Below are 26,167 nucleotides of genomic sequence, written 5' to 3'. Positions count from 1 at the left end.
TCACTGGCTTTCTCACTCTTCAGAATTTCATAGCCAGATGGCCATTTCTTGATATCAGTCCTTTAATAGAAGGAAAAGTCCTGTAGTTCTATGAGGTTTTATTTTTTTTCTATGGGAAAACAAAGTTAATGTTCCAGGTTCATTCTAGGAGCATGAATGATTAATTTCTTCCATAGCCTATGCTCCCAAATACGGTTGTTTGAATAAGGCTTTTAACAGGTGCTGGCTAGTATTCAATTAGGAATTGGTCTGGCTGATTCGAGGATTCTGCTTTGTTTAACAAGAAGAGATCCATGTGCTTACTGTAAAAATAAAAAAATCACTAAGGATTTGTGGGAAGTTAAAACTTGAAGCCTTTGCTCTGCCCTTCACATATCCCTACTCCCCGTGGACTCCCCATTTGTAAACAATCCGTTGCCCCAGAGGTAGCCTTTTTTTAAAGTTTTTTTTGTATATTCTTTTATGTTTATATAGTTAATACCTGTGAAGTTTCAAATGTAATTTTAGATAAAGCCTATGACTTTTATATGTTCTACATATATTTAATTTTTTTAAGAAAAATGTTATCATTCCATATTTACTATAATTTGGGGGTTTTTTTTGTTGAATGATTGATTTATCATAGATATTTTTCCCATATTAGTATAAGTACTTCTACCTCATTCTTTAACAGCTTCACAAATACTGTATACTAAATGAAAACACTACAAGTGTCAAAATTTTTAAAAAGACAAATAAATGGACATAATTTGTTTTCTTATCTAAATAACAGGTCGTTCGGTCTCTCACTGGAGTAGGTTTTGGAAATATCCGAAAGAAAAGCCAACATTCTTCTTAGGAAGTAACCTTGGGTCTGTTTAAATGTTTGAATGTGCTCTAAGTTAAACTGGAAAAAAGAAACAACTTGCTCTTGGAAAGCTTTGATAGGAAAATTTACCAGTGTCAATCAAGTTTTTGGGCAAAGTATTTAAAATGAAAAATATTTAAAGTGTAGAATATTTTATATATTTCTTCTTGATCTTTACATTTTGTATGTATTTTTAAATGAATGAACATATACAAAATTGCTAACAAAGGCAAATTAATAATCACAACCTTTTTCTGGCAGTTTTATTCTAGAATTCTTTATATGAATATCGATGTTATCTGTGAGTGCCTGTATTATTTTAAATTTGTATAGTGTTTCAGTTTTGAAATATTTGTTCTCCTTCAGGGATCTGATGTGATGTATGAAACTGAAGTGCCTGGCCCACCTACTGTTTTAGCACTACACAACGGAAATGGCGGTAATCACAATCAAATAAGGGAGTGCCTTATGTTAGTTAAGCCTAGATATTTCAGGTTTAATCATTTAACTGTATATTAAGTGAAAATGGGAAATTGTAGAAAGAACATGAGCTGGAATTGAGACAGTAGTCTTCGGATAACTTGCCAGTAACTAACAGTAATGAATTATTGAACTTTAATTTTCAGTTTCCTCATCTTAAAATTAGATGATGAGGAAGGGTCTTATCTTTTATATTTATAAAATTCTCTGACTATATAACCAACCTTCCAAAGTAAGTGTTCTGTCTTTTTATATTTTTTAAATGAGATTTTTATGTGAAAATCAATGTATATGAAAAATTTTCAGTTTTAAAGAGATATTACAAGTCATGGGATAAATATAACGTGTTGACTTTAATTATAACTAGGTGATTCCGGGGAAGACCTTTTGTATGGAACGTCAGATGGTAAACTTGGGCTTATTCAGATCACTACCTCCAAACCAATACACAAGTGGGAAATTCGAAATGAGAAAAAGCGGGGAGGTATGTTTTTGATATAATTTAGATTCTGAAATTTCATTGATTATTAAATATCCTAAATTATATAGTTCATTCTGTTGTATTTATTCATAGCACATGGTAGATTTAGCAGTTCACAGAGTCACCTTACTGTTTATTTAGCAGGTCTGTCATACTTTGGCAAAATTATTAATTAAGAGAGCTAATAGTAATTTAGGATAGATAGGCTTTTATGGGCTAATGTCCATCCATAACATCATTCTATGCTCAAATCCATTATTCACTGTTTGGTGTAGGAAATTAATTTGAATCTGAGAGTATTTGATAGGAGGCAAGGAAAACGTCCAATGGGTCAGGGAATAGTTCTGTTTTCTAGGAAATTGATACTTCTCTGAGGGAATTTATATCTGACTTAGAAGATAGTGAGATGGCTATTTATAGGTATAGTAATTGTATTCATATATTCATTTATTCCTTCAACAAATACTTGTTAGGAGAGACAGAGAATAAACAAGTGAATAAATAGGATAGCTTCATCCAGTCATCTGCAAGAAATATCAGAGGGTGATGTATTAGTGATGGGTGGAAGGAGGAAGACTATATTTAGACTGGGTGGCAATGGAAGGCATCTTATAAAGGGTAAAATTTGAGCTGAGATCTGATTGATAAGAAAAGAAGTTAGTAATGTAAAAATTTGGGGGAAATTATGCTATAGAAAGAGGAAAAAGTCAGGACTTGAGGCAGAGGTAACTTGATTCATATGAGGAGCAGAGGAAAGACCAGTGTGGCTAAATGCATTAGCATGGCAAGAAAAGAAGTTAGGGAAGTAGCATAGATCCAAATTATGTAGGTCCTTGTGGGCCTTGGAAAAGGGTTTGGATATTAATGTAAGTGCAGTGGGAAGTCTTTGGAGAATTGTAAGTGGGTATATGACATGATCTAATCTACCAAAACAAAACAAAAAATCTACCAGGGAGAATGGATTTGAGGGGGAAGCAGGTCAAAATTGGAAGCACAGAGATCTGTTAGGAAATTGTTGTTATAGGTGTTATAATTTATTTTACTCTAGACTAGAGATATATATAAGTGGTCGGGGCTAAGATAATGGTAGTTGGAAATGGAAAGGAGACAATTTCAGTATGTGTTTTGAAGATAGGGCTGGTAAGATTTGCTAAGCGATTTGATCTGGACTGTGAGAAAAAAAGAGGAATCAGAGATGTAGCCTAGAATTTTGGCCTGAGAAACGGGGTGATACCTTACTGAGATGAGGAGAGATTGGGGAAGGAGCATTGAGGGGGGTGTGATAAAGGGGAATGAAGAGTTTTCATTGGGGCATGGAAAGTTTGAGATGCAACTGTATGTCTCAAAGAAAATGCTGAATAGAGACTTGGAATATATGAGTCTGGAGCTCTAGGGAGAGACCAGAGCTGGAGATATAAATTTATGAGCCATTTCTATTTAGATTATATTTAAAGTCTTAGAAATGGATAAATGTAGATGGAAAAGAGGACACCTGATTATGCTTCAAGGTTTTTGTTGTTTTGTCTTCCCATTCTGATTTGTTACATACATTTTTTTTATTCTTTTCTTTGTATATACTTGACTATAATGTTAGTTTTACTAATAACTTGTCACCTCTATTATCTTTTTAAAGGGATTTTGTGTGTTGACAGCTTTGACATTGTGGGTGATGGGGTTAAGGATTTACTTGTTGGGAGAGATGACGGACTGGTGGAAGTGTACAGTTTTGACAATGCAAATGAACCTGTTCTACGATTTGATCAGGTCAGTTCATTTTTAAAAAGACTATATATGCTTATTCATCAAATAATTATAGATATGACTATGATGGTTTCAGTTTTATTAAATCAAATATATTAAAATCTTGTGTTTGGCTTAGAATATTGTACCTTTGATGTTATCAAAATCTTCTCTAGACCACTTGTGTTTGAATAATAGACTATTGCCTTCTAGCTGAATAATAAATTACTGCTTCATTTGGTTTCTAAATATTATATATTTGAAGTATTAAATATTTTGCCTTTCTATAATGCATAGTAGATACAGGAGTAACATTTATATGTTTGGGTAACATAAACAAGACTGTGTTGTTTCAGAATAATCATGTTTTAGGAGTAAACTCATGTTGTTAGGACAATATCAAAATAACCTCAGGCAGAGAGAGACAAGTTGCAATTTCACTTCTAGCCACCCAAGAGTTTACTATATGAGAAGAATTACTAGGTAAGAGTAATTTTAGTTCACACATTTTAAGTATAGTTCGGCTTGCTTATCCTAAGGTACAGAGTTACTGGAGAATCATTGTGCTGTAAATGGAATCTTTCATTGTCATGAAGTGATGTTCTCCAGTCCATGGTTTCTCATCCTGCCTCAGGCAGGATTCATTGAGGCTATTTTAAAAAACAACCATAAAAATCCACAACTCAGTATCAGCGAACATTTCTTTGTCTAATTTCTCTGCTGGTGCCACCTCTCAGTTCCAGCTTTAACTGCAGATCAGCAAGTACAGATGTTTTGATGTATAGAGAAAGTATATTACACAGATAATATGGGGATAAAAAATTCTCTAAAGGTTTCATGTAGGCTATCATCTTTTTTATCCATTAAAAGAAACTATTTGGAAAAAAACACATGAGAGATGGTATATGGAATTCAGATAATAGACTAAACATATTAGGAGTTTTGCTTATGTAGTTTCTTTAAAAAAACTTCTTTCTTGGGGCACCTGGATGGCACAGTTGGTTGAGTGTCCGACTCTTGGTTTCCTCTCAGGTCATGATCTCAGGGTCATGGAATTGAGCCCCACCTCGGACTCTGGGCTCAGAGGAGAGTCTTCTTAAGTTTCTCTCTCCCTCTCTCTCTGTCCTCCCTACCCCCTGCTCAAGCACTTGTGCACACATTCTCCCTTTCTCTCTCTCTCAAATAAATCAATCTTTAAAATCAAAAAGCAGAAAATTTCTTTATATAAATAAATGATTTATGCTCATTAGGTGACTAATGAGGCTAGGTGCAACACACAAATATAGGAGTCATTTTTAATCTTCTTTCCCCAAATTTAAAAGCACTGGAATTTTCTGCCATTTGTGCAGGATTTTTGCCTTCCAATGTCAATGTTTCCACATGGTAAGTATTCAGTAAATGTATGTTGAATGTCTGGAGATGGGAAAATAAGTTTTATGGCTCATTTTAATACGTAAACTTTTTAGTTATTAATGAAGTGCTTGATCTTAAATTTATTTTAGATGTTGTCTGAAAGCATCACATCTATCCAGGGTGGTTGTATAGGGAAAGACGGCTATGATGAAATCGTGGTATCCACATACTCAGGTAAGGTAAACGGTAATAAGTAAGGAAAGAATCAATAAGAAAAACCTTAAATTTAATAAATTAGTTTTGATGACTACTTTTTAAAAAAAGTGTTAGTAAATCTTACCTACATCATTAAATCTTTATTGGTTAAAAAATGAGGGAAGGATGGGGCGCCTGGGTGGCACAGCGGTTGGACGTCTGCCTTCGGCTCAGGGCGTGATCCCGGCGTTGTGGGATCGAGCCCCACATCAGGCTCCTCCGCTGTGAGCCTGCTTCTTCCTCTCCCACTCCCCCTGCTTGTGTTCTCTCTCGCGCTGGCTGTCTCTATCTCTGTTGAATAAATAAATAAAATCTTTAAAAAAAAAAAAATGAGGGAAGGAATGGGTGTATTGATTTATAAAACAGTTAATATTTGAATAATACTTGTTAAGAGTACTTAGCATGCTCTAGTATTTTGAAAATTAAATGATATTCTTTAGTTTAAAAAGAAGTATTTACTGAAATTTAGTTTATGTTTTGTTATTGTGTACATTTCTTACAAAAATTTCCTTGCTTTTGAGTTTGTCATTTTTGCATTCTCAAAATAGCCAATATGAGTGTTTAACTTTCCATGACAATGATTTTTGAAAGACTGTTTTAATTCATCAGGTATTTGCTAGAATGTGTTAACTTATTCCATACTCGAAAACTAAAACTACAAGAAGTGAAAGATTTCTTTAATCATAGTATTATAGTGTTTCAGGCAAAATAAAAATAGTATCACAAAATGCTTAAGTAATTTTTTTATGGTTTGAATATTTTCCAGCTTGATTTCTTTTGTTTTTGTTTTGCTTTGTTTTTTGAAGGAGAATAAGTCCTAGGACTAAATGAGGTTGCTGTTGGTGGACAAAGGGGCATATATAATTGGGGTTTCTTTTAACACTAGCAGCACTTAATGGTGCACGATTGTAATTTCATCTCTACAGGCTGGGTTACAGGTCTGACAACAGAGCCTATACATAAGGAAAGTGGACCAGGAGAAGAACTGAAAATTAATCATGAGATGCAGAATAAAATTTCTTCTTTAAGGTAATTTTGGACTTTTTGTTTACTTTTTTTTTCATTTCATGAAGTGTGTGGTTGTTTTTTTTATTACTAAATTTTGCAGAAGTTAATGTCTCAAATTCTTGTCATCATTCTAAGGACTTCAAATGTGTATACTTATAGGTGACAGAGTTGTATGTATTTTCCTCTAGGGTTGAGCTGGAACAGCTGCAGTATAAGGTACTACAGGAAAGAGAGAAATATCAACAGTCTTCTCAGTCAAGCAAAGCAAAATCAGCAGTACCTTCAGTTAGCATAAATGATAAGTTTACATTAAATAAAGATGATGCCAGCTACAGTCTCATCTTAGAGGTGCAGACAGCAATAGATAATGTCTTAATACAGGTAAGCAAAATGTCTAATTTATTTGTTTTGTGATTGGATTTTGCAGACCAGTCATATGCAGTAATTATTATTGAACACTTAATTTTAGACAGTAATTTTAAGTGTTTACCTTTTTTTTTTCAAGATTTTATTTGAGAGAGAGAGAGGGAGAGAAAGGGAGAGCACAAATGGGGGGAGGGGCAGGCAGAGGGAGAGGGAGAAGCAGACTCCCCACTGAGCAGGGAGCCCAATGCTGGGTGGGCTCCATCCCAGAACCCTGGGATCATGACCTGAGCCGAAGGCAGATGCTTAACCAACTGAGCCACCCAGGCGCCCCTTTAAGTGTTTATCGTTTAAGCATTGCGTTTAGTTTAGATAATTTTAAAGGCTTATCTTAATCTTCCATTAGAAAATCAGTTGCTCATAGATTACCTAAATTATATCTTTACTTTTTATTTATCCTGTAAGTATCCAGCAAAAGACTGATGAACTTAAGTTTCAGGAAACATCAAAAAGAACGTTAAGGGTTTTGTTCTTTGGATGACCTTTAAGAGAATTTTAAGAGATGTGATAAAAAACTGCAGTATTTAATGCCCTTATTAGAATCTTTTTTTAAGCTTCTAAAATGGTAGCTTACAGTACAGCTTGCTCATTAGCTACCAGTTTCTAGGTAGGTCATTAGACAAAGTGGATAATGACAAAGGGTAGAATTTAGGGATAATAAAATACAACACCATTCAACAATATATTTAATTAGTTTTTCTTTAAATTGGATGATATTCAGGGAGTAGAAAAGGATGATAGTAGGATGAATAGAAAACAAGCAAAAGATAGAAAATCCATCAGAAAATGAAAAAAGAATAAAGATGAGGAAGAAGACAAGGTTTAAAAAGATGTGGGGGACAGATCAGATTATTAAAATGTAAAGGCTGAAATCTGTCTTAAGTAATGCTAGCTCAAGGGCTGCATTAAACAACTCATTTACATGGAACTGATTGCAGCAGCAGTGACCTAGAAACTACCTCTCCAGAGGAGATCAAAAATGACCTCCTTTCTGTGTTACAGGTGAAAATAAAATTGATAAAAATGAACTGATATAATCAGAATGGCCTTATTAGGAAGATTATACTTTAAGGGGGGTGGTGAGAGATGAGTCTGTGATCCCTGATAAAATTAGAAAAAAAATAAGTCATTGTAATATAGCATTTATTGTTTATTGCATTTATTTCCTAGAAGTACATGTTATCAAATATAAATTAAGAGAATTCACATGCTTAGATTTAAAGATGACCATGAACTAGAACTAAAGAGAACCCTTACAGAAAATAATGTTTTGTTGGGTGCCTAAGTGGTTCCATTGGTTAAGTGTCTGCCTTTGGCTCAGGTCATGATCCTGGGGTCCTGGGATCGAGTTCCGCATAGGGCTCCTTGCTCAGCGGGGAGCCTGCTTTTCCCTCTCCCTCTGTCTCTCACCCCGCTCTCATGCTCTCTCTCCCTCTTTCTTAAATAAATAAAATTTTTAAGAGAAAATAATGTTTTGTGAAAATTTTTAGTTTTCCATCTGAACCATTTTTTTTTAAATATTGACTGTAGAGCGATGTTCCAATAGACTTACTTGATGTGGATAAAAATTCGGCTGTTGTCAGCTTTAGCAGTTGTGATTCTGAGGTGAGTAGAAAGTATAAAGAATTTTTCAGACACTTTCCTTTCTATTATGCCATTTTGAATAAAGTCTATAAATGCTACTAGGGTTTTATGTTTCTTCTTCAATCTCTTTTTCATAACCTTTCCCTCAAAATCTGCTTCTGCTCTTTTTTCCCTGTTTTTGGATAATCCAGAAAACTGGGGTGTTGTCCTGGATTCCTTACTTTCTCTGATCTGTTAAATCCAGTTAGTCACTAGTTTCTGCCAGTTCTATGTCCTTGGCTCTTACATCTCTACTCTGCTTCATTTTTACTTCTTTATTTTTTTAATTTTATTTTTATTTTTGTTTAAGATTTTATTTATTTATTTGGGAGACAGAGAGCACAAGTGAGAAGAGGGATAGAGGGAAAGGGAGAAGATGACTCCCTACTGAGCAGAGAGCCCGACAATGCAGGACTCTATCCCAGAACCCCAAGATAATGACCAGAGCCAAAGGCAGACTCTTAATGGACTGAGCCACCTGGGCGCCCCTTCATTTCCACTTCCACTGGTAACTTTCCAGGCCCTTATCATGTTTGCTTGAACTACTTGTCTACCAGTATTTCTGCCTCCAGTATTGCCTCTCACCTCTAGGCTCTACTGTACACTGCCACCAGAGAGGTCTTCCTAAATTATAAACATCTCTGTGTCATCTCTTCTCTCAAAACATTTTAAAGATTCCTTATTCCCTGTTGCATATAAGTCTAGATTTCTTATTGTGGCATAACAACTTTCTATGATTCAGCTCTTGATTATATCTCTAGCTTATCTCTTACCAGCTGCTATCTTCCCTCCCATGCACATTATTTCTGCCAAGCTGAAGTTCTTAAAATTTCTTGAAAACGCTATATAGTTTCACACATCCTACATTTGAACATGGTCTGTTCCTTCTGCCTATTCTTTTTCACCTTTTCTGGGCTTTTTGAATCTTGCTTAACCTTTATCTAATAGACATTTGTTGAGTACTTCCCATGTGCAAAGTACCTTGGATGAGCTTTTGGTTGGCTATGCTTACTATATCACTTCTCTTTGCTTAGTACTAGCTGACTAGCATTCTCAGAGCTAAGTGTGGCTCCTGAAGAGAAGCGAGGGTAAAGGTCTGGAGTAGTTGCATTGAAGAAGGCAAGCCAGAGCAGGAGATGGGGACTAGAGTTGGCAGGTAGTTATACACATAAAAAAGGGAGGAATAAAAAGAGCAGATGAAGAACAAAGTTGATGGCTGTATTAGGGAATAGTTTTCAATATAATTTTATCGTAAAGCTTTTTTTGATAAGAGATTTTTATAACAGCTGTATTATATAATGTATTGTTTGTCATCCCTGTTTGAGAATAAAGCATGAAAGATTGGGGCCTACATTTTTATTTTCATTTAAAAAATCAAGTGATCTTAAAATTTTGATTTCTTAGTTGCTGTGAAAGATTAACCTATTTTATTTACATCACTGCAGGATTCTTTGAAATGAGTATTTTATACTAATTTAAAGCCCATTTTCTAGAATAATGGCTTTAAAAAAGCCTTGTTATGGAGATTTCAGGTATATACAGAAGTAGAGACGATAGTATAATAACATCATGTGCTCATCAATAACTTCAACGTATGACTAGTCTTGTTTTATGCTCTTCTCCCTGTCCTATCCCAAGCCTAATCCTAGTATTTTTAATCTTTATCGTCTTATCCATAAATACTTAAGTATATAGCATTTGTTTTTAATCACGTGAAAGCGTATTTATTTTTAGGTTGACTGATATTCTGTGTTTACTAAATTTAAATGATTTGAAATTAAAGTGGTCAAATTTTCTTTTTGATATTAGCATCTTTTTTATTTTTTCAGTTATTTATTAAAAAGAGGAAAATAGCAGTACCTGAAAATTTCATACTAAATATTTCATGTTGCTTTGTTTTTGCAATTCCTGCACACAGATAAATTTCTCTGTTTTTAATAGTTTAATATTCAGTTTCAGGAAGTTATAATATTTGAAGTAACATCTCCAATTTAGTTCAACAAACATGTATTGAATGCTTACAGTATCATCCCAGGCTCTGTGCTATTTGCTGGAAATACAGAGAGGAGATATTTCTTAGTCCTCTATAAGTATTTGTGAAAGTCAAAGACAGTCAACCCCAAACACTGATGTTTTTGTCTTTTAATATAAACATTAGGAGTGTGTGCTGTCAGTTAAATTTTTAGGACAATTAATATATAAATGTTATTGTAGAAGCTCAGGATGGAAAGAGCATGAGCTTTAGAGTCTTAAAAGATACGAATTTGGATTCCAATTTCATTACTTACTAGCTTTTGGGAAATTTTCCTAACCTGTAATGCTGCAATGTATTTGTCTGTTAAAACTCACTTAGTGAAACTTCACATACGGTTGTTTGCAAGAATAAAAAAAGCACTATCACAGTGTCACCCAAATGATATGTGCTTAGTAGATGGTAACCATTATTATTTTTGATGATGTTTTTATTATTAAGAAACATGAATTCATCCTTTTTCCTTAACTTTGAATTCTTCCCAGTCAAATGACAACTTTCTTCTCGCTACTTATCGGTGCCAGGCAAATACCACAAGGCTGGAACTCAAGGTAAAAGCATTTGAAATTACCTTTAATTGAAAGCTTGAAGTTTTCTTCCCCTTGGTATATCTTGCAACATATGATATAATTTCTCCGTATATTTTCTCCCTGAAATGAGTCATTTTAGAGTAATGACTTCTGGATGACCAGTTAGGTTTTAACTCAGCCGCAACCATTATCTCTGCTGTTGGCTTCTCTAAAATTGTACATCCTGAATTTGCTCTAGGTGGAATTTTTTTTTTCTAATTCTCTGTCATGGAAAGTTTCAAACAATGACTTCAGCTTCAGCACCCATCAACTCATGACATTCTTATTTATACTGTCACTGTCCATTCCAAATTATTTTGAAGCCAATACAAGATATTTTGTAATTTCATTTGTAAATATTTCAGTACGTATGTCCAAAAGATAAGAACTATTTGTTAAAACATAACCACAATACTATAATCACACCTATGGAAAATTAACAATAATTCCTTAGTATCATCAAATATTTAGTATTTAGATTTCACTGATTTTTGTTTTTACAGTTTGTTTGATCCAGTCATGGTCCATAATTTGGTTATTGAAGTATCTGAGCATTTGCCCTTTATTTTCCTACCACCCAGATTTCCAATAATATCATTTATTACCATCTATTCTAGAGAATATCTTTTAATGTTTTCTTTAGCAATTTAGTAATGTGATCTTTTTTATAATTAAATACTGATTGTAGCACACAAATCTATTTTAGTTATTTAATTCGTGTGAAGTTTTTTTAAAAAATTATTTTTGATACATTTATGATCTAAATATTAAGGACTATAACTCTTTACATAGTGTTGCTGATGTTCAGAGACTCAAAGCCTGTTTTTTTCAAGAGAGATGCTACATAATAACTTTTTCACATCTAGCTAAGGAAATTCCAGTTAAATGTAGAGTTTTTTTCTAAACAATTTATTTTAGTCTGCATAAGTTCCCTTTTGTGTATTTTGAAAGAAAAATTGAAAACTGGAATAAATTTATTTCTAAAGGAATATACTTAAACATATTTTATGTAACTTAATTTAGCATTTTAAATTACATTTCCATTGAACAAGACTGTGCCATTAAATTGGGAAGTAAGCCTAAAAATATTAAAAAGCTGTGTTTTTTAAAAATTGGATGCAATAATAGATGCGAGAAAACTGAAAAAGAAGAAAAAGGTGGAACTTATTTTGCCATATGGTAAAACATCCATAAAACTACTATAATAAAGATACTGTAGGGTATTTATAAGGCCTAAATAAATAGGCAGTACAACAGAATAGTCTAGTAATAGAGCCCACTACACATTTACGGAAATTTAACAAATGTCATTTTTATGTAGGGAAAAATACTATTAAATAATTATTTCTATTTAAAAATTGGTGTTGACACAATTGGCATCGATCTGGAAGAAAATTAAGTGGATTCTTATCTTAATGCCATAAATAATAAATAAATTCAGATGAGTTAAGTACCTAGTTATTTTTAAAAAGAAGGAAATTTAGTTGTCTTCTAGGTAATGGGTGAATATCAATAAAATACAAAGACTGTCTATAACTTCTTATTTAAAAAAAAAAAAAAAAAGACTACCCAGTAAGGAAAATAGGCCAAGAATATGTATAGACAATTCATACAAGGAGTCAAAATAGCTAACAAATATTAAAAGAAAATGTTCTACCTTATTATTAGTTAGGGAAATTCAAATTAAAATAAACAAAAAACATTTTCTGGTGTAACAGATTGGCAAAAATTTTAGAAAGCAACATCACCAGATGGCAGGGTTGAGAAAAATGACACTCTCAATCATAGCTGAAGAAAATAAAAACTGTTACAGCCACTTTGGAAAAATAGGCAATAGTCCCATTTGGAGGAATCTTTTATAGCAATAAAGTCACAGTATTATACACACAAATATGTATTTAATTAACTGCAGCGTTGTTTGTAGAGTTAGAAAAGTGGAAACAAAATGAACATTTAATAATTGAATGCTTGAATAAATAGCTCTTTATACATTCCATGGAATATAGCACAGCTGCAATAAAGAATTCATTGATTTATTCCTGTTAACATGGAGTCAATTCCATGAAAAACAAAATGTGGATAAAATTCCTATATGTGTAAGAAAGGTATGAAAAGAAACACACTTGTCTGGTATGATAGGTTATGCAGTAGGGGGAAAGCATGGGTGGGATGGGAGTGGGTAGGAGGTGATGGCATTAGGAGAGGCAAGGATAAGGGAAAAAACTGTTTATTAGAAATAAAAACAAAAGATGTCTATGATATAAATTTATTCATATGAAATTATACTTTTGTTTTTGTACATCTGCATAGAGAACTGTATGAAGGCATGACTACCAAAATAGCAATAATGATCACCTCTGGATGGTAGGATTTTAGGTGACTTATATGTTTGTCCTAATTTTTCTTTATTTATATTTTTTAATAATAAATATAAATTGTTATATAATCAAAGCAGTATGACTTTTTGTTCTGGAAAAAATTATGTGCCAGTGTAAACTTACCTTTTAAAAAGAAACCCTGAAATATAGCTGTGTCAGATGTATTTTTTATTTCCTATTTTTTTATTTTTTATCTTTTTATCTTTCCTCTCTTTCCATTTAGAGCAATATTTGCAGTGTAACACTTGCAAAAAACCTTGCTTTAAACTTTTATTTATGTTCCCGTTTAGGTAAAACATTGATTCCTCCCCCACCCACCAACAACATGCTAAGAAAAGTCTGAATTAAAATATCAGCTAGGTTAGAGAAGCTACCATTGTAATAAAAGAGGTACTACAATCCATCTCTTGAGTTTGAACTGACTGGAACGGAAAGTGGGCCAGGAGGGAGAAACTGGACAACTTTCCAACTCCTCTAACATTAATTCTTCACAGTTTAATGAATTATTATTTTCTGTTAAGTGTAGTTTTTCACTTTCTGTTAAGTGTTTTGAATTCTCAGAATGTTCAACCAGGTATATTTAAAATAACTCAAAAGAATATCCTAATCCAAATACATAATAATTAGATGGTGTATACTTCTCTATTTTCATAGAAAATCAAGAATTAAGTTCTTGGTAACATTTTTTCTGTCAATAGTTGTTTTTTTTTTTTAATTATATTTTAGAGAGAAAGAGAATAGAGCGATGGGAGGGACAGGGGGAGAAGCAGACTCCCCGCTGGGCAGGGAACCCAACACGGGGCTCAATCCCAGGACCCTGAGATCATGACCTGAGCCGAAGGCAGACACTTAACCAACTGAGCCACCCAGGGGCCTCTCTGTCAATAGATTTTTATAACAATAACTATATGCTGTAATACCCTCATGAGAAATGAAGTATTCCATTTAAATCCTAGTTATTTAAAAACTCACTTATCCTCTCAACAAAAATGTCTAAATTTTAACCATTTTTTATGTGAATCTTATGAAATATATTATACACCTGTGTTTTTAGATGTGGTGAGTAGTACGTGAGAATGTATGTTTTTTGGAACCGCATAGCACTGCTAAGTATAGACAAATCACCTAAATGTATGTGGTGGGGCTCACTTTTATAGATAGATTAAGTTTGCTTTTGACTGCCAAAATCTTTTAAAATTTTCCTTTACTCTAGGTAAAAAGTAGTTGTTTAATAGAACGCCATTATTTACTTCACAATATTACAGAAGAGATTAAGGTCTAATTACTTGATTACTTGTGTTGAACATTTTAAAGATAACGTGTTATACTGCTAGATATTTTTATTTTCTCTTTTGTGTATAATCAGATTCGTTCAATTGAAGGCCAGTATGGCACACTTCAAGCGTATGTGACTCCGAGGATTCAACCTAAAACCTGTCAGGCTCTCCAGTACCTTATCAAACCCCTTTCACTCCATCAAAGAACTCACTTTATTGATCATGACAGGTAGGACAAAGGAGGAAGGAATTTATTTTTTAGGATATTACATGATGTAAATAAACTTGCTTTTCATTTTTATACTATAAATTCTGGTAGCTATTTATACATTTCAAAAATTAAATATTTAAGCAGTATGGATTCATATTTTTAATATAAGATTTGTCTTTTAAAGATTGGTTTGAGTTGCACTTCCCTATCTTTCTCATATATTACCATTCTGATATCAGTAGAGTAATAGTTCTCTCTCCCAAACACCTATGATGAATAAATACGATTTAGTATTTGAGTTTCTCTGTGAATAGGATCTTATAGTAGTAGCCTCAAACATTATATTTCCTTTCTATTTCACCTCAGGGAATACTGGTAAAGCAATTGGTTGGATAGTCCCTTATTTCTGACTTCCATTCCAACATAAGCATCCTCCTGTTGGTAGTTTTTCACTTTCTTTATTCTATATCCCTGCAAGATAGCAGATATTTTTCTCTAACTTGCCCAAAGGCTCAGAGTTAGTAAACAGCTAGTAAATAATGGAGCAGGGTTTTAAGTCCATGTCTATTTTACTTGAAAGCCCAATTCTTTACCTTAACATTATACTGATTCTTTCCCTCAGGAAATTCTTAAGTACGTTTTGTAGTTTATATACGTGAACTTTTAAAAAATTAAGTCTACCTGAATAAACTGAATTTTACTTGTAAAGCTGTTGTGCTACTTAGTTGACTATTAAAAGCACAGATATAGATAAGCATTCTTTTTTTCCATGAAATTGAAAATTTTTAGTTATCTGGTGGTTAATATTAATCTGAGGGAAATTAAATGGATACTTTTCTATTTGTTTAACCACTATTGCAGAATTCTGTTTGTTCATGTGTGTTGTGTACATAAATTACCTCCATGTGTTCCCACACACAAATGTGTACCTCCACTATTAAATTACAGACCCATGAATACACTGACTTTAACGGGCCAGTTCAGTTTTGCTGAAGTTCACTCCTGGGTGGTTTTTTGCCTGCCTGAAGTTCCTGAAAAACCTCCAGCAGGAGAATGTGTGACATTTTACTTTCAGAACACCTTCCTGGATACACAACTTGAAAGTACCTACAGGTAAATAAAACTTATTATTGGTTCACAAGTGTTTTTTAATATATGGAGCTTCTAATTTTTCATTTGTTTTAAGGTAAGAATAACTTGAAAATAATGAGATTGAAAACATGTACTCTTCAAGAGAATCTATTGAAAAACAAGTAAAATAAATGAGCTTAAAAAATGAGTGAATAAAGATGAGTATGAAAGATATTTCCTATTCCCAACAATAACCAGTTAGAAAAAAATTATTTGAAAAGATCCTTTCAGAGTAGCAATAATAACAATATCCATATAAAAATCTGTAGGAATATCCATCAGAAATATGCAGAACTTACATGAAGAAAACCTCAAAATTTATTGAGATAAAAGACTTGATTAAATGGAGTAATATATTCTACAGTCATCAATAGGAAGACTTTGTAAACATGGCAGTCTTTCCCAAATTGTTTCAAACATTTATCCTAATTCTAATAAAAATTCCAGTTGAATTTCTTTATGCAAAAATAGGAAATGGCACAGAACTTGAGAGTTTAGAACATACAGGCTTTTGAACCTATCATGTTAAAAGGTGAAGGTCATATTCTTCTACACTCTTCTTAAGCTCCTAGTTGCACTCCTGCCCCTTCACTGTCACTACTCACTAATTTCCCATAGGCTTCCATAATTTCTGTTTCTGAATAGAGTAGAGGCTAAATTTTCCTTCTCCTTTGTTCCTGTCTCTGAATGTGAAATGACCTGCTTCTTGGGTAAGGCTAATTTTTCTGTCTGCTCTTTGAACTTGTACATTTTTTTTTTTTTAATTTGAGAGAGAGAGGGTGCCTGCGAGACCATGGGTGGCGGGGGGGGTGTGTGGTGGAGAGGGGGCAGAGGGAGGCAGACTCCCTACTGAGCAGGGAGCCCAATGTGGGGCTTGAAACCAGGACGCTGGGATCATCACCTGAGCCGAAGGCAGATGCTTAACCAACTGAGCACCCAGGCGCCCTGTTTTTGGGTGTTTTTTGTGGGCAGCAAATTAAAGTTTATTGAGCTATAGTACAAAGCTCCCAAAGAGGGAGGGGACCCGAGAGGGTTGCCCTCTTACTTCTTTAAGGTGTTTGCATTCTCTTTCTCATATCTGTAGGTTTTTGTTTATTTGACCTTTTGGGGGGATTTTTGTTTTTATTTTGTTTTGGAGAGGAGTGGACTTCTTATTTGTCTAGGTTTTGAGATCAAGAAGTCTCCAGAAATATAACTGGTTTTTTGCATCAGTTATACTTGTTTTACTTGAAACCCTTCAGGGGATCTTACATGTGTCTAAACCTGTAATAATGACTCCTGTTTTCAAGTACCACAGTATTAACGGGATTTTTTTCTCCTTCTTCAGTGTCCGCAGTTTTTGGTCACGCTGCTTCGAAAAATGAAGAGGTAGACCAGACCAGGAGTGGTGGGAAACAAAGCAAAGATTAATGAGTGATAGCAAAGTGATAGTACAAAAGCTCCCAAGGAGGGAGGGGATCCAGGAGGGTTGCCACCAGAGTTTCTAAGTCTAGGGGTTTTTTAATGGGCTTGTTGAGACAGACTGTTTCAATTTGATTCACCCTCACTGCACCTGTCATCCGATCAGGTCACCTATCATATGGGAAAGGGTGGAGGGCTCCTCCCAGGGTGGTGTGAAATCCTTTTAAGGGTGGTTTTTTCTTGGGGGGGGCAGCTTGTCCCTGCCTGCCTACTTTCCAACTACCCATCATTCCCCCCTCTGAAGAGGTAACCCTAACTTCTTTTAGAGAAAAAGATGGTACTTCATGCTGGTCAGAGATGTTGGATGGAGTGGCAGTCAGGGTTCCTCTCATCCCGATCTATCAAGGGGTCCACTGCAGATATCTGGTTTGACCTCTATGTGAGGCTTCTTATAAAGCTGGTTAGGGCGTTTAAGAGGCAAGGCCCAAAGCACAAGTACAGTGCTTTGTACTGTACAAGCAAGACCGAATACAGCCAGAGGTTCTGTGAGAGAGAGAGGATGTAGGGAGAGTAACAATATCTGTGTCAGGTCGCTTCAAGACTAGTTTGAGGTCCTCTCTGGGTTCACAGAGAGATTGTTGTTAGGCCCCATTGGGTACCAGGGTTTGACTCTGTTCAAAACCTATGTCCAGTAATCAATGCTTTAGCGCTCTGTCCTATTAGGAAAAGACCTAGATGTAATCCTATTTATCATCCAAGCAAAACTTTCTTAACAACTACCCATGAAAACTTTGAGATAGACAAGATTAACCACCATTTTAACATGAGCTTATTTGACATTCAGCAAACCTAGGTAGAATTGTTCCCTGCTCTAAACCTCGTCAGCTCAACAGAGGAGCAGACGCCATGTATTTTCCACCAAAGTGGAAATACGCAGTCCGTGTCAGGCCGGAGAAGACAGGGAATTTCCCCAAAACAAAGGGAGTTTCAGTTTGGGGATATTTGTCAAAGTCTCGGTCCTGAGGTAGACTAACCACAGTTGGCTCCAATTATAGCCATTAACCCCAGAAATGAGGAAGAAGCCCCCATGTACTGCTCAGTCCCTCTATGATGCAGGTTTGTAAGTGATATGGTGATACCAGTTTCCAAGGGGATAGTTAGGATCCTAATTGGGGTCTTGAGAGGATCCCAGCTGGGTCTTGAGGAGGTACAGCCTGGGCTCCAGTTGGAAACTTAACCTGGCCTTTGATCCCCTTATCTTTCAGCAGTGGCCAGAACCTGATATTTTTATGCTTTGCAGAGGGTCTGACTTAACAAAAGCATTACACCCAAGTTTGAAAAACTTTGAGGTCCCCCTTTGTCTCAGGTCTTATAGTTGTACTTCCCCTTGGTCCTCCTTTGAGCACTACCTGTTCTTGCAGAGTGTAAATCCCTCCAGCACCCACAGGAGTTCCAGGATAGGGTGGGACAGGTAAGGGGACCTGATCTCACCTTAGGAAGGGTGGAGCCAAGGGTAGAGATTCCCCTGTGGACTCTATTTGTCTGTCTACTTTTGATGTGGACTTGGTATACCTTTGTTCCTTCCCACCCCACCCCCACCCCCCAGGGGTGGGGCGTTGCAGAAGAGAGCAGCCAGGAGGCTGGGATCAATCCTACATTGCTGAGATCAGAAGAAAAAGAGACGCCTTTTTCCCAGTTAAAACCTGGAAGGCTTTGTCCCTCATGAGGTGGCTATGTCTCATCCTCCAACTTGTATTGTGGCCATGCCCTAGAACAAAAGAAAATGAGTTGCCTCTGCCCAGTTAAACCTAGGATGGCATCCAAGTAAATGATATTGAGCTATTTATGAGTCTGATACTCTTCCTATAGCCTATAATGCCAGGAAGGGACTTTAAAGGAGTAAGGGTCTTGGTCCAGGAATTATCCATCTACAAGAAGAGAAGAAAAGGCATCCCTTACCTCAGTTTCTTATAGTTGACCAGGGAGACTTGGGAAGAGAGGAAAAGGCATCCCGCACCTCAGGTCCTCCCAATCTTGATATGTGGCTCTAGCTACTCAGGCGACTGACAGCCAGAGCCACTGTCCTCTCTGCGAGGTACGGGGAGTAGTTGCACTTACCCAGGCTTGGTCCTACCTCCAGAGAGTGACCCTGGTTTCCCTACCCTTAAGTCTCCCTTAGAAGTCAGTGGATACACTAGACTTCTTTTTAGTAGAGTTCTTCTGTCTGGCATAGCCACCTAATCATCTTTTAGTAGAATTGGGCACCTGGGGATGGGAAGTCCACCTGGAATAAGCCCAACAGAACTGAAAGGTTGGGAGATCCCTTAGATCTTAGTTCATTTGCCTTGCCTGGCCATTCCTTCACATAGCGGGTATAGCTAGTCTGCGGGGTGTCCTAGCAATCCCCAGGACAGGAGGAGTCAGAAACAGGAGACTGTTTCTCACCCTAACAGGGAACAGAGTGAGATCCCTTGGAGGCCACCTGAACCACTCACAAGGGAATATCCAGGGGACCCACCTGGGCTTTCCCACTCATTCCCTAGGGGAGGAATCAGCTGAGATAGAGTAGTAGAGGGGTTTCTCTCTGGATGCCTGGATGGGCAAGTAAGAAACTAGGTCCCTCTGAGAGTCTTTGGGTATCCAAAGGGTAGCCTTGATCAGGCCCTTAAACTGCTGCTAGGTTTTCCCTAGGTCCCTCACATCCAGTGATCTGCCCCAAAAGGAGTTCTGAGTCCTTACCAAACCGACATTCCCAACTTCTATTAGGGGGATCAATCAGAAAGGAGCCCAGAGAGCCTGTCACCCAAGACTTGAGAATGGCAGCCACACTAATCGCTCTTACATGGCTGACGGGTGCCCATTGTTTCAACAAACAAAATGGGGGGAAGGGGATAGAGAGAGACTTGCTGCCCACTACTCATAGTTAGTTATCCTTAATGATGGTGGAGACCCCAGACGAGCTCCCATAAATGTTGCAGGATTTTTTTCTCTGTCAGTGCCTGCCATTCTTGGTCATGCTGCTTCGAAAAATGAAGAGGTAGACCAGACCAAGAGTGGTGGGAAACAAAGCAAAGTTTATTGAGTGATAGCAAAGCGGTAGTACGAAGACCCCAAGGAGGCAGCGGATCCAAGAAGGTTGCCACCAGAGTTTCTAAGTCTAGGGGTTTTTAAATGGGCTTGTTGAGACAGGTTGTTTATCTGATTAATCCTCACTGTGCCTGTCGTCCAATCAGGTTTTTGTCACCTATCATAAGGGAAAGGGTGGAGGGTTCCTTCCAGGGTGGTGTAAAATCCTTTTAAGGGTGGTTTCCTCTTGGAGGTGGGGGCCCTTGTCCCTACCTGCCTTCCAACTATCCTTCATCAATAGTAAACCTCATACTTTAGTCATAGCAATCAATTCAACATGCCCCTGGCATATTCTGTATAATTATAATAGCATACCTTTGCTCTTTCCGATTCTGTGTCTTTAAATATTCTTTCCTTAACAATCAAAACTCTAGGGATGCCTGGGTAGCTCAGTTAATTAAGCGTTGCCTTTGGCTCAGGTCATGATCTCAGGGTCCTGGGATCGAGTTCCCCCTCCATCTGTCGCTCCCCCTGCTTGTGCTCTCTCTCTCATAAATAAATTTTTAAAAATCTTTAAAAAAAAATGAATGCCTTAAATAAAATGCCTTAAAAAAAAACAGTCAAAACTCTACTTATCCTCCATGGCTCAACTCAATAGCTATATTTTGAAGCCTTCCTTGATTCTCTTTTCTGTTCTTACCTGTCTTAGGTTTTTTATTGTTATTTGTTCCAAGTATATAGTAATTTTTATGTAAGCGTCTCTCTTCAAATTAGACTTTAAGCTCCTCATGGGCAGAGTCAATTTCTTAATTACTTTGTATGTTTCCTCCAAGTACCTACTGCATGGCTTTGAACATAGTGGTGCTTAATAATTGTTTTTAGGGTGCCTGAATAAAATACATATATATGGAGAAAGTGTGCTTTGGAGGCAGACATACTTGGGTTTAAATCATGGCTCTGTGACTTACCTGCTATTTGTCCTATCTGGACTATTTAACTCTCTGAGCTTCAGTTTTATTTTCTGAGGGATGGAAATAATAGCACTACATTGAGTTGTGATATTAAAAGAAGATAAACCATGTGAATCATTCCACAGTGCTAGGTACTGTGTATTTAATATTAAATATCGTCAGTTAAAATTAAAGATAATGAAAATACCATGATTTCTAAGACATAATTGGAATCAAGATATTATATATGATTCATCTTCCTAGAAAAAAAGAATTAGCATTTGTCTACAGCTAGTTAATATAAACTATTAGTGTGTATGAAAACCAAATAAAAAGATATCATTTAATACATGAAAGATGGTATATATATTAGTTAGGAAATGTTTGGTTATCATAAAAAAGGAACCAAATGGAAGCAGACCAGCATACTGAATAAAAGGAATTTATCAGCTCATATAATTTAAAAGTCCAGTAGTAATCTGCCTCAGGCACAACTGGATCACTGGCTTAACTAATGTCTTCAAGACTATCCCTTTCCGGGGCGCCTGGGTGGCACAGCGGTTGAGGGTCTGCCTTTGGCTCAGAGCGTGATCCCAGCGTTGTGGGATGGAGCCCCACATCAGGCTCCTCCGCTGGGAGCCTGCTTCTTCCTCTCCCACTCCCCCTGCTTGTGTTCCCTCTCTCGCTGGCTGTCTCTATATCTGTCAAATAAATAAATAAAATCTTTAAAAAAAAGACTATCCTTTTCCACAATAAAACAAGACGAAACCAGAGAGGGAGACAAACCATAAGAGACTCTTAATCATAGGAAACAAACTGAGGGTTGCTGGAGGGGAGGGAGATGGGGGATGGGGTAATGGGTGATGGACATTGGGGAGGGTATGTGTTGTAATGAACACTAGATATTATATAAGACTGATAAGTAACAGACCTGTACCCCTGAAACAAATAATATAGGTTAATTAATTGAATTTAAATTTAAAAATTTAAAAAAATAAGACTATTCCTTTCCATTTCCGCTCCTTTCTTATCTTTTTAGGCTTTCCTGTTAAGTGCCATGGTGGCCATCAGCAGTTCTGTCCAGTTTTCTATCTTTTCAGCTCTCATAGACCCTCTGTTTCTCACTGGTTCCAATAAAAGTCCCAGGGTTGAGTGTCATTGTAGAGCTGTGAATCACTGTGGTCGGGAGGATGGAATATACACTGCTAAATGCTTCCTCTCAAAGTCCCACAAATGGGGTTGAGGCCAGTGCCAGTGAAACTACAGTTGACCCGTAAACACAGGTGTAAACTGCATGGGACCATTTATATGTAGATTTTTTAAAAAGTACAGTACTGTAAATGTATTTTCTCTTATGATTTTCTTTCTTTTTTTTTTTTTTAAGATTTTTAAATGTATTCATTTGAGAAAGAGAGACAGAGAGAGCAGAAGCAGGGGGAGAGGCAGAGGGAGAGGGAGAGGGAGACGCAGACTCCCTGCTGAGCTGGGAGCCTGACATGGGGCTCGATCCCAGGGCCTGGAGATCATGACCTGAGCCGAAGGCAGACACTTAACCATCTGAGCCATCCAGGCGCCCCATCTTATGATTTTCTTAATAACATTTTCTTTTCTCTAACTTTACTGTAAGAATGTAGTATATAATACATGTACAAAATATGTGTTGATCGACTGTTTATATTATTGGTAAGGCTTCTGGTCAATAGTAGGCTATTACTAGTTTTGGGGGAGTCAAAAGTTATATGTGGATTTTTTACTGCAGGGGTTCGGCACCCCAATCTCCACATTGTTCAAGGGTCAACTTTATATGGATTGAGAAGGGTAATAGAAAGAAGTGGTTCTATGAAGAAGACGAAGGTCCTGTGTCCATAAGAAGGGGCAATGGATGATGGGCATGGAAGAACAAAAACTGTCATTCTTAGGCTTAATGTCAGCTTTCTTTTGAGAATGAAAAATGTAGTCATGTTGTAATTTATGTGATTACATCAAAGAAAAACATACTTATATGTAAACAAGCAATTCTAAATACATTTTATATACCTATGGAGTTAGCTGTTGGAAATTAGTGAAAGTGAAGAAAAAAAAGATGCTTTAATGAAGGATTTATATAAATTGTCATGTTTAGGAGGCATATATCTAACATCTTTTGTTTAGTTTCACAATTATCTTCAGAACTTGAATTTATATAAAAGGTTACACATTTAAGTATGTTTTATATTAATAATGAGATATGTATATAAAGAGATCTAAAATCAAATGAATTCTAAACACCAGGTACTAGTCACAAAATGTGTATTTACTGGACCTATGTACTCTATGTATTTTCTTCTAATGCTGTTCTTTTAAAAATATATTAATTTTATAGAAAAGGAGAAGGAGTTTTTAAATCTGACAACATTTCTACTATATCCATCCTAAAAGATGTGCTCTCTAAAGAAGCTACCAAAAGGAAAATTAACCTCAACATATCATACGGTAAAAAAAAAAAAAAAAAAGAAGAAGAAGAAGAAAAAAAATAAATCATTCTTTCTGGGGTATTGTTTTTTGGTTGTTGTTACAATAAGAATGTTTCTGGTCAAAGTAACTTAGCTAATTGTGCCTGACTCACCTTCTTCTAGAGATAAATGAAGTATCAGTCAAACACACTTTAAAGCTAATCCACCCAAAGCTGGAATACCAGTTGCTTTTGGCTAAGAAAGTGCAATTAATTGATGCTTTAAAAGTAAGTATACATTTCATGGACTCATGATCATTACTTTATTGTGATGGGATTTCTAAAATTGTAAAGACTTAAAGTTATACTGGATTGGATTTTGAATATTAAAGTCCTTCTGTTATTAATTTTAAATAAGGAATTGCAGGTTCATGAGGGAAATACAAACTTTCTGATACCAGAATATCGCTGTATTCTAGAAGAGGCAGATCACCTACAAGAAGAATACAAAAAGCAACCTGCACATCTTGAAAGACTGTACGGTTAGTGGACTATTCTAGAAAACCTTGCCATATTTCATTTTCTACTGGCTATTTGAAAGATCATGTGAGAGAAGCTAGGCAGAAAGATAAGCAAAGATTACAACAGTCATGAACCAGTGACAAACAATTTATTGCATCGAATATTTATTTTGTCAATTTTGTTTTAATATTTAATATTTTTACTTGAAAAAATGAAAGGAAAGGGATGCCTGGGTGGCTCAGTCAGTTAAGCATGTGCCTTCGGATCAGGTCATGATCCCAGAGTCCTAGGATCGAGTCCACATCGGGCTTCTTGCTCAGCAGGGAGCCTGCTTTTCCCTCTGCCTGCCACTCCCCCTGCTTGTGCTCTCTCCATCTGACAAATTTTTAAAGAATCTAGAAAAAATGAAAGTGAAAATTAAGTGAAATAAGTGTAATGCAGTAAATTAATCTCTGTATATGAAGAAACCTGGTGTGAAATGAATGTAACCAGTGAACCAATAAAATGTAGGTCATATTTCACAGAAATAATTTTCAGGTTCTGTTGATGTTGTGAAATATCAAAAGGCAGCATTTAATATTTTTTTAGGTAAAATATAATAAAGGATATATATGTGCTGTGAATTTACAGCAAAACTTGTTTTGCTTTGGTGGTGACAAGTTGGGTGTTTCACAAATTATCTTGAAAAACATCGAGAGCAAGAGGGAGATATGCAGGAAGGGAGAGAAAGAGGAAGGATGGAACAGCTTAAGGAAAACATTTTTTTTGTGATCTTTATGTAAGCTAAGCTTATTTATTTCCTATTTCTTTATAACATCTTCATTAATCAGCTATTTAAGAAATAGCATTTGTCTATAGCTAGTTAATATAAACTATTAGTGTGTGTGAAAACCAAATAAAAATATAGTATTTAATCTACTCTGCAAAGTAGATGGTGTTATCTTCATTTTTCACATTTTTTCAACTGAAATCTGACACTAAGAATTTGTTGTCACATAGGTAGTAGCAAAGCTGCATTAGAACTTCCTTACCCCAAAATGTTTGCTTTTTGCAGTATGCCAAATCTTCTGTAAAGTCAGTTGGTATCATCAGTCCACACTGATCTTTGAGCCTGCCTAATGAATTTATTTTATCCCAGGGACTTGCTCACAAACTATAACAATAATATCTAATATCTTAATATTTACTATATGACAAACACATGATCTTTTATCCTTATAATAACTTGAAGATGGGTGGTTTTCTATTATCACCAGTTCCAAAATCTAGAAAGCTTTGAAAACTAAAACATAAATCATTTGGCAGCAAATTTGACTTGATCTGAATTAATAATTTAATGATAAAACGTCACTTAAACTGACATGAGGTTATTTATAGACATTTTTATTCCACTTAGTGTGAAATATTCATCCATATATTTTGTTGCAGAAACACTATTATGTTTTATTATCAGATGCTGCCACTCATTCCCCTTGGATATTATGCCATATATGGTATATCTCTTTTATTATCTCTCTAAAATATGAAAAATTCTGAAACATGTCTTGGATAAGTCCCAAGAATGGTCAACATATTGATGGGATATTTTAATTCAAATGGAACTTAAGAACAGACTCTTTCGGGGCACCTGGGTGGCTCAGTCGTTCACGTGTCTGCCTTCAGCTCAGGTCATGATCCTGGGGTCCTGAGATCAAGCCCTGAGTGGGGCTCCCTGCTCAGTGGGAAGTCTGCTTCTCCCTCTCCCCGCCTCCCCCCCCCAACTCATGCTCACTCTCAAATAAATAAAATCTTCTTAAAAAAAAAGAAAAAAGAACAGAATGTTTGTTTTTTTTTTTTAAGATTTTATTTATTTATTTGACAGAGAAACAGCCAGCGAGAGAGGGAACACAAGCAGGGAGAGTGGGAGAGGAAGAAGCAGGCTTCCCAGCGGAGCAGGGAGCCCGATGCGGGGCTCGATTCCAGGACCCTGGGATCAGGCCCTGGGCCGAA

General features: G+C 35.9%; 1 protein-coding gene across 1 annotated transcript in view; it reads left to right on the top strand.

Annotated features, from left to right (window-relative positions):
• BBS7 (Bardet-Biedl syndrome 7) overlaps window positions 1-26,167 on the top strand; it is a 39,982-nt gene that overhangs the window by 12,003 nt on the left and 1,812 nt on the right. The window contains exons 6-18 of the mRNA XM_045799050.2: window positions 1,214-1,286; window positions 1,695-1,811; window positions 3,442-3,572; window positions 5,051-5,135; window positions 6,083-6,185; window positions 6,353-6,545; window positions 8,118-8,192; window positions 10,728-10,793; window positions 14,556-14,695; window positions 15,626-15,790; window positions 23,588-23,697; window positions 23,841-23,944; window positions 24,075-24,198. Of these exons, the coding sequence (XP_045655006.2) occupies window positions 1,214-1,286; window positions 1,695-1,811; window positions 3,442-3,572; window positions 5,051-5,135; window positions 6,083-6,185; window positions 6,353-6,545; window positions 8,118-8,192; window positions 10,728-10,793; window positions 14,556-14,695; window positions 15,626-15,790; window positions 23,588-23,697; window positions 23,841-23,944; window positions 24,075-24,198 (1,486 nt within the window). The remainder of the gene's footprint in view (window positions 1-1,213; window positions 1,287-1,694; window positions 1,812-3,441; window positions 3,573-5,050; window positions 5,136-6,082; window positions 6,186-6,352; window positions 6,546-8,117; window positions 8,193-10,727; window positions 10,794-14,555; window positions 14,696-15,625; window positions 15,791-23,587; window positions 23,698-23,840; window positions 23,945-24,074; window positions 24,199-26,167) is intronic.

This window comes from Ursus americanus, chromosome 13, assembly GCF_024610735.1.
Source record: "Ursus americanus isolate L20-20 chromosome 13, mUrsAme1.1.p, whole genome shotgun sequence".
NCBI lineage: Eukaryota > Metazoa > Chordata > Mammalia > Carnivora > Ursidae > Ursus > Ursus americanus.
The sequence above is the reverse complement of the archived record's forward strand: the minus strand, read 5'-3'. Positions and strand labels throughout refer to the sequence as shown.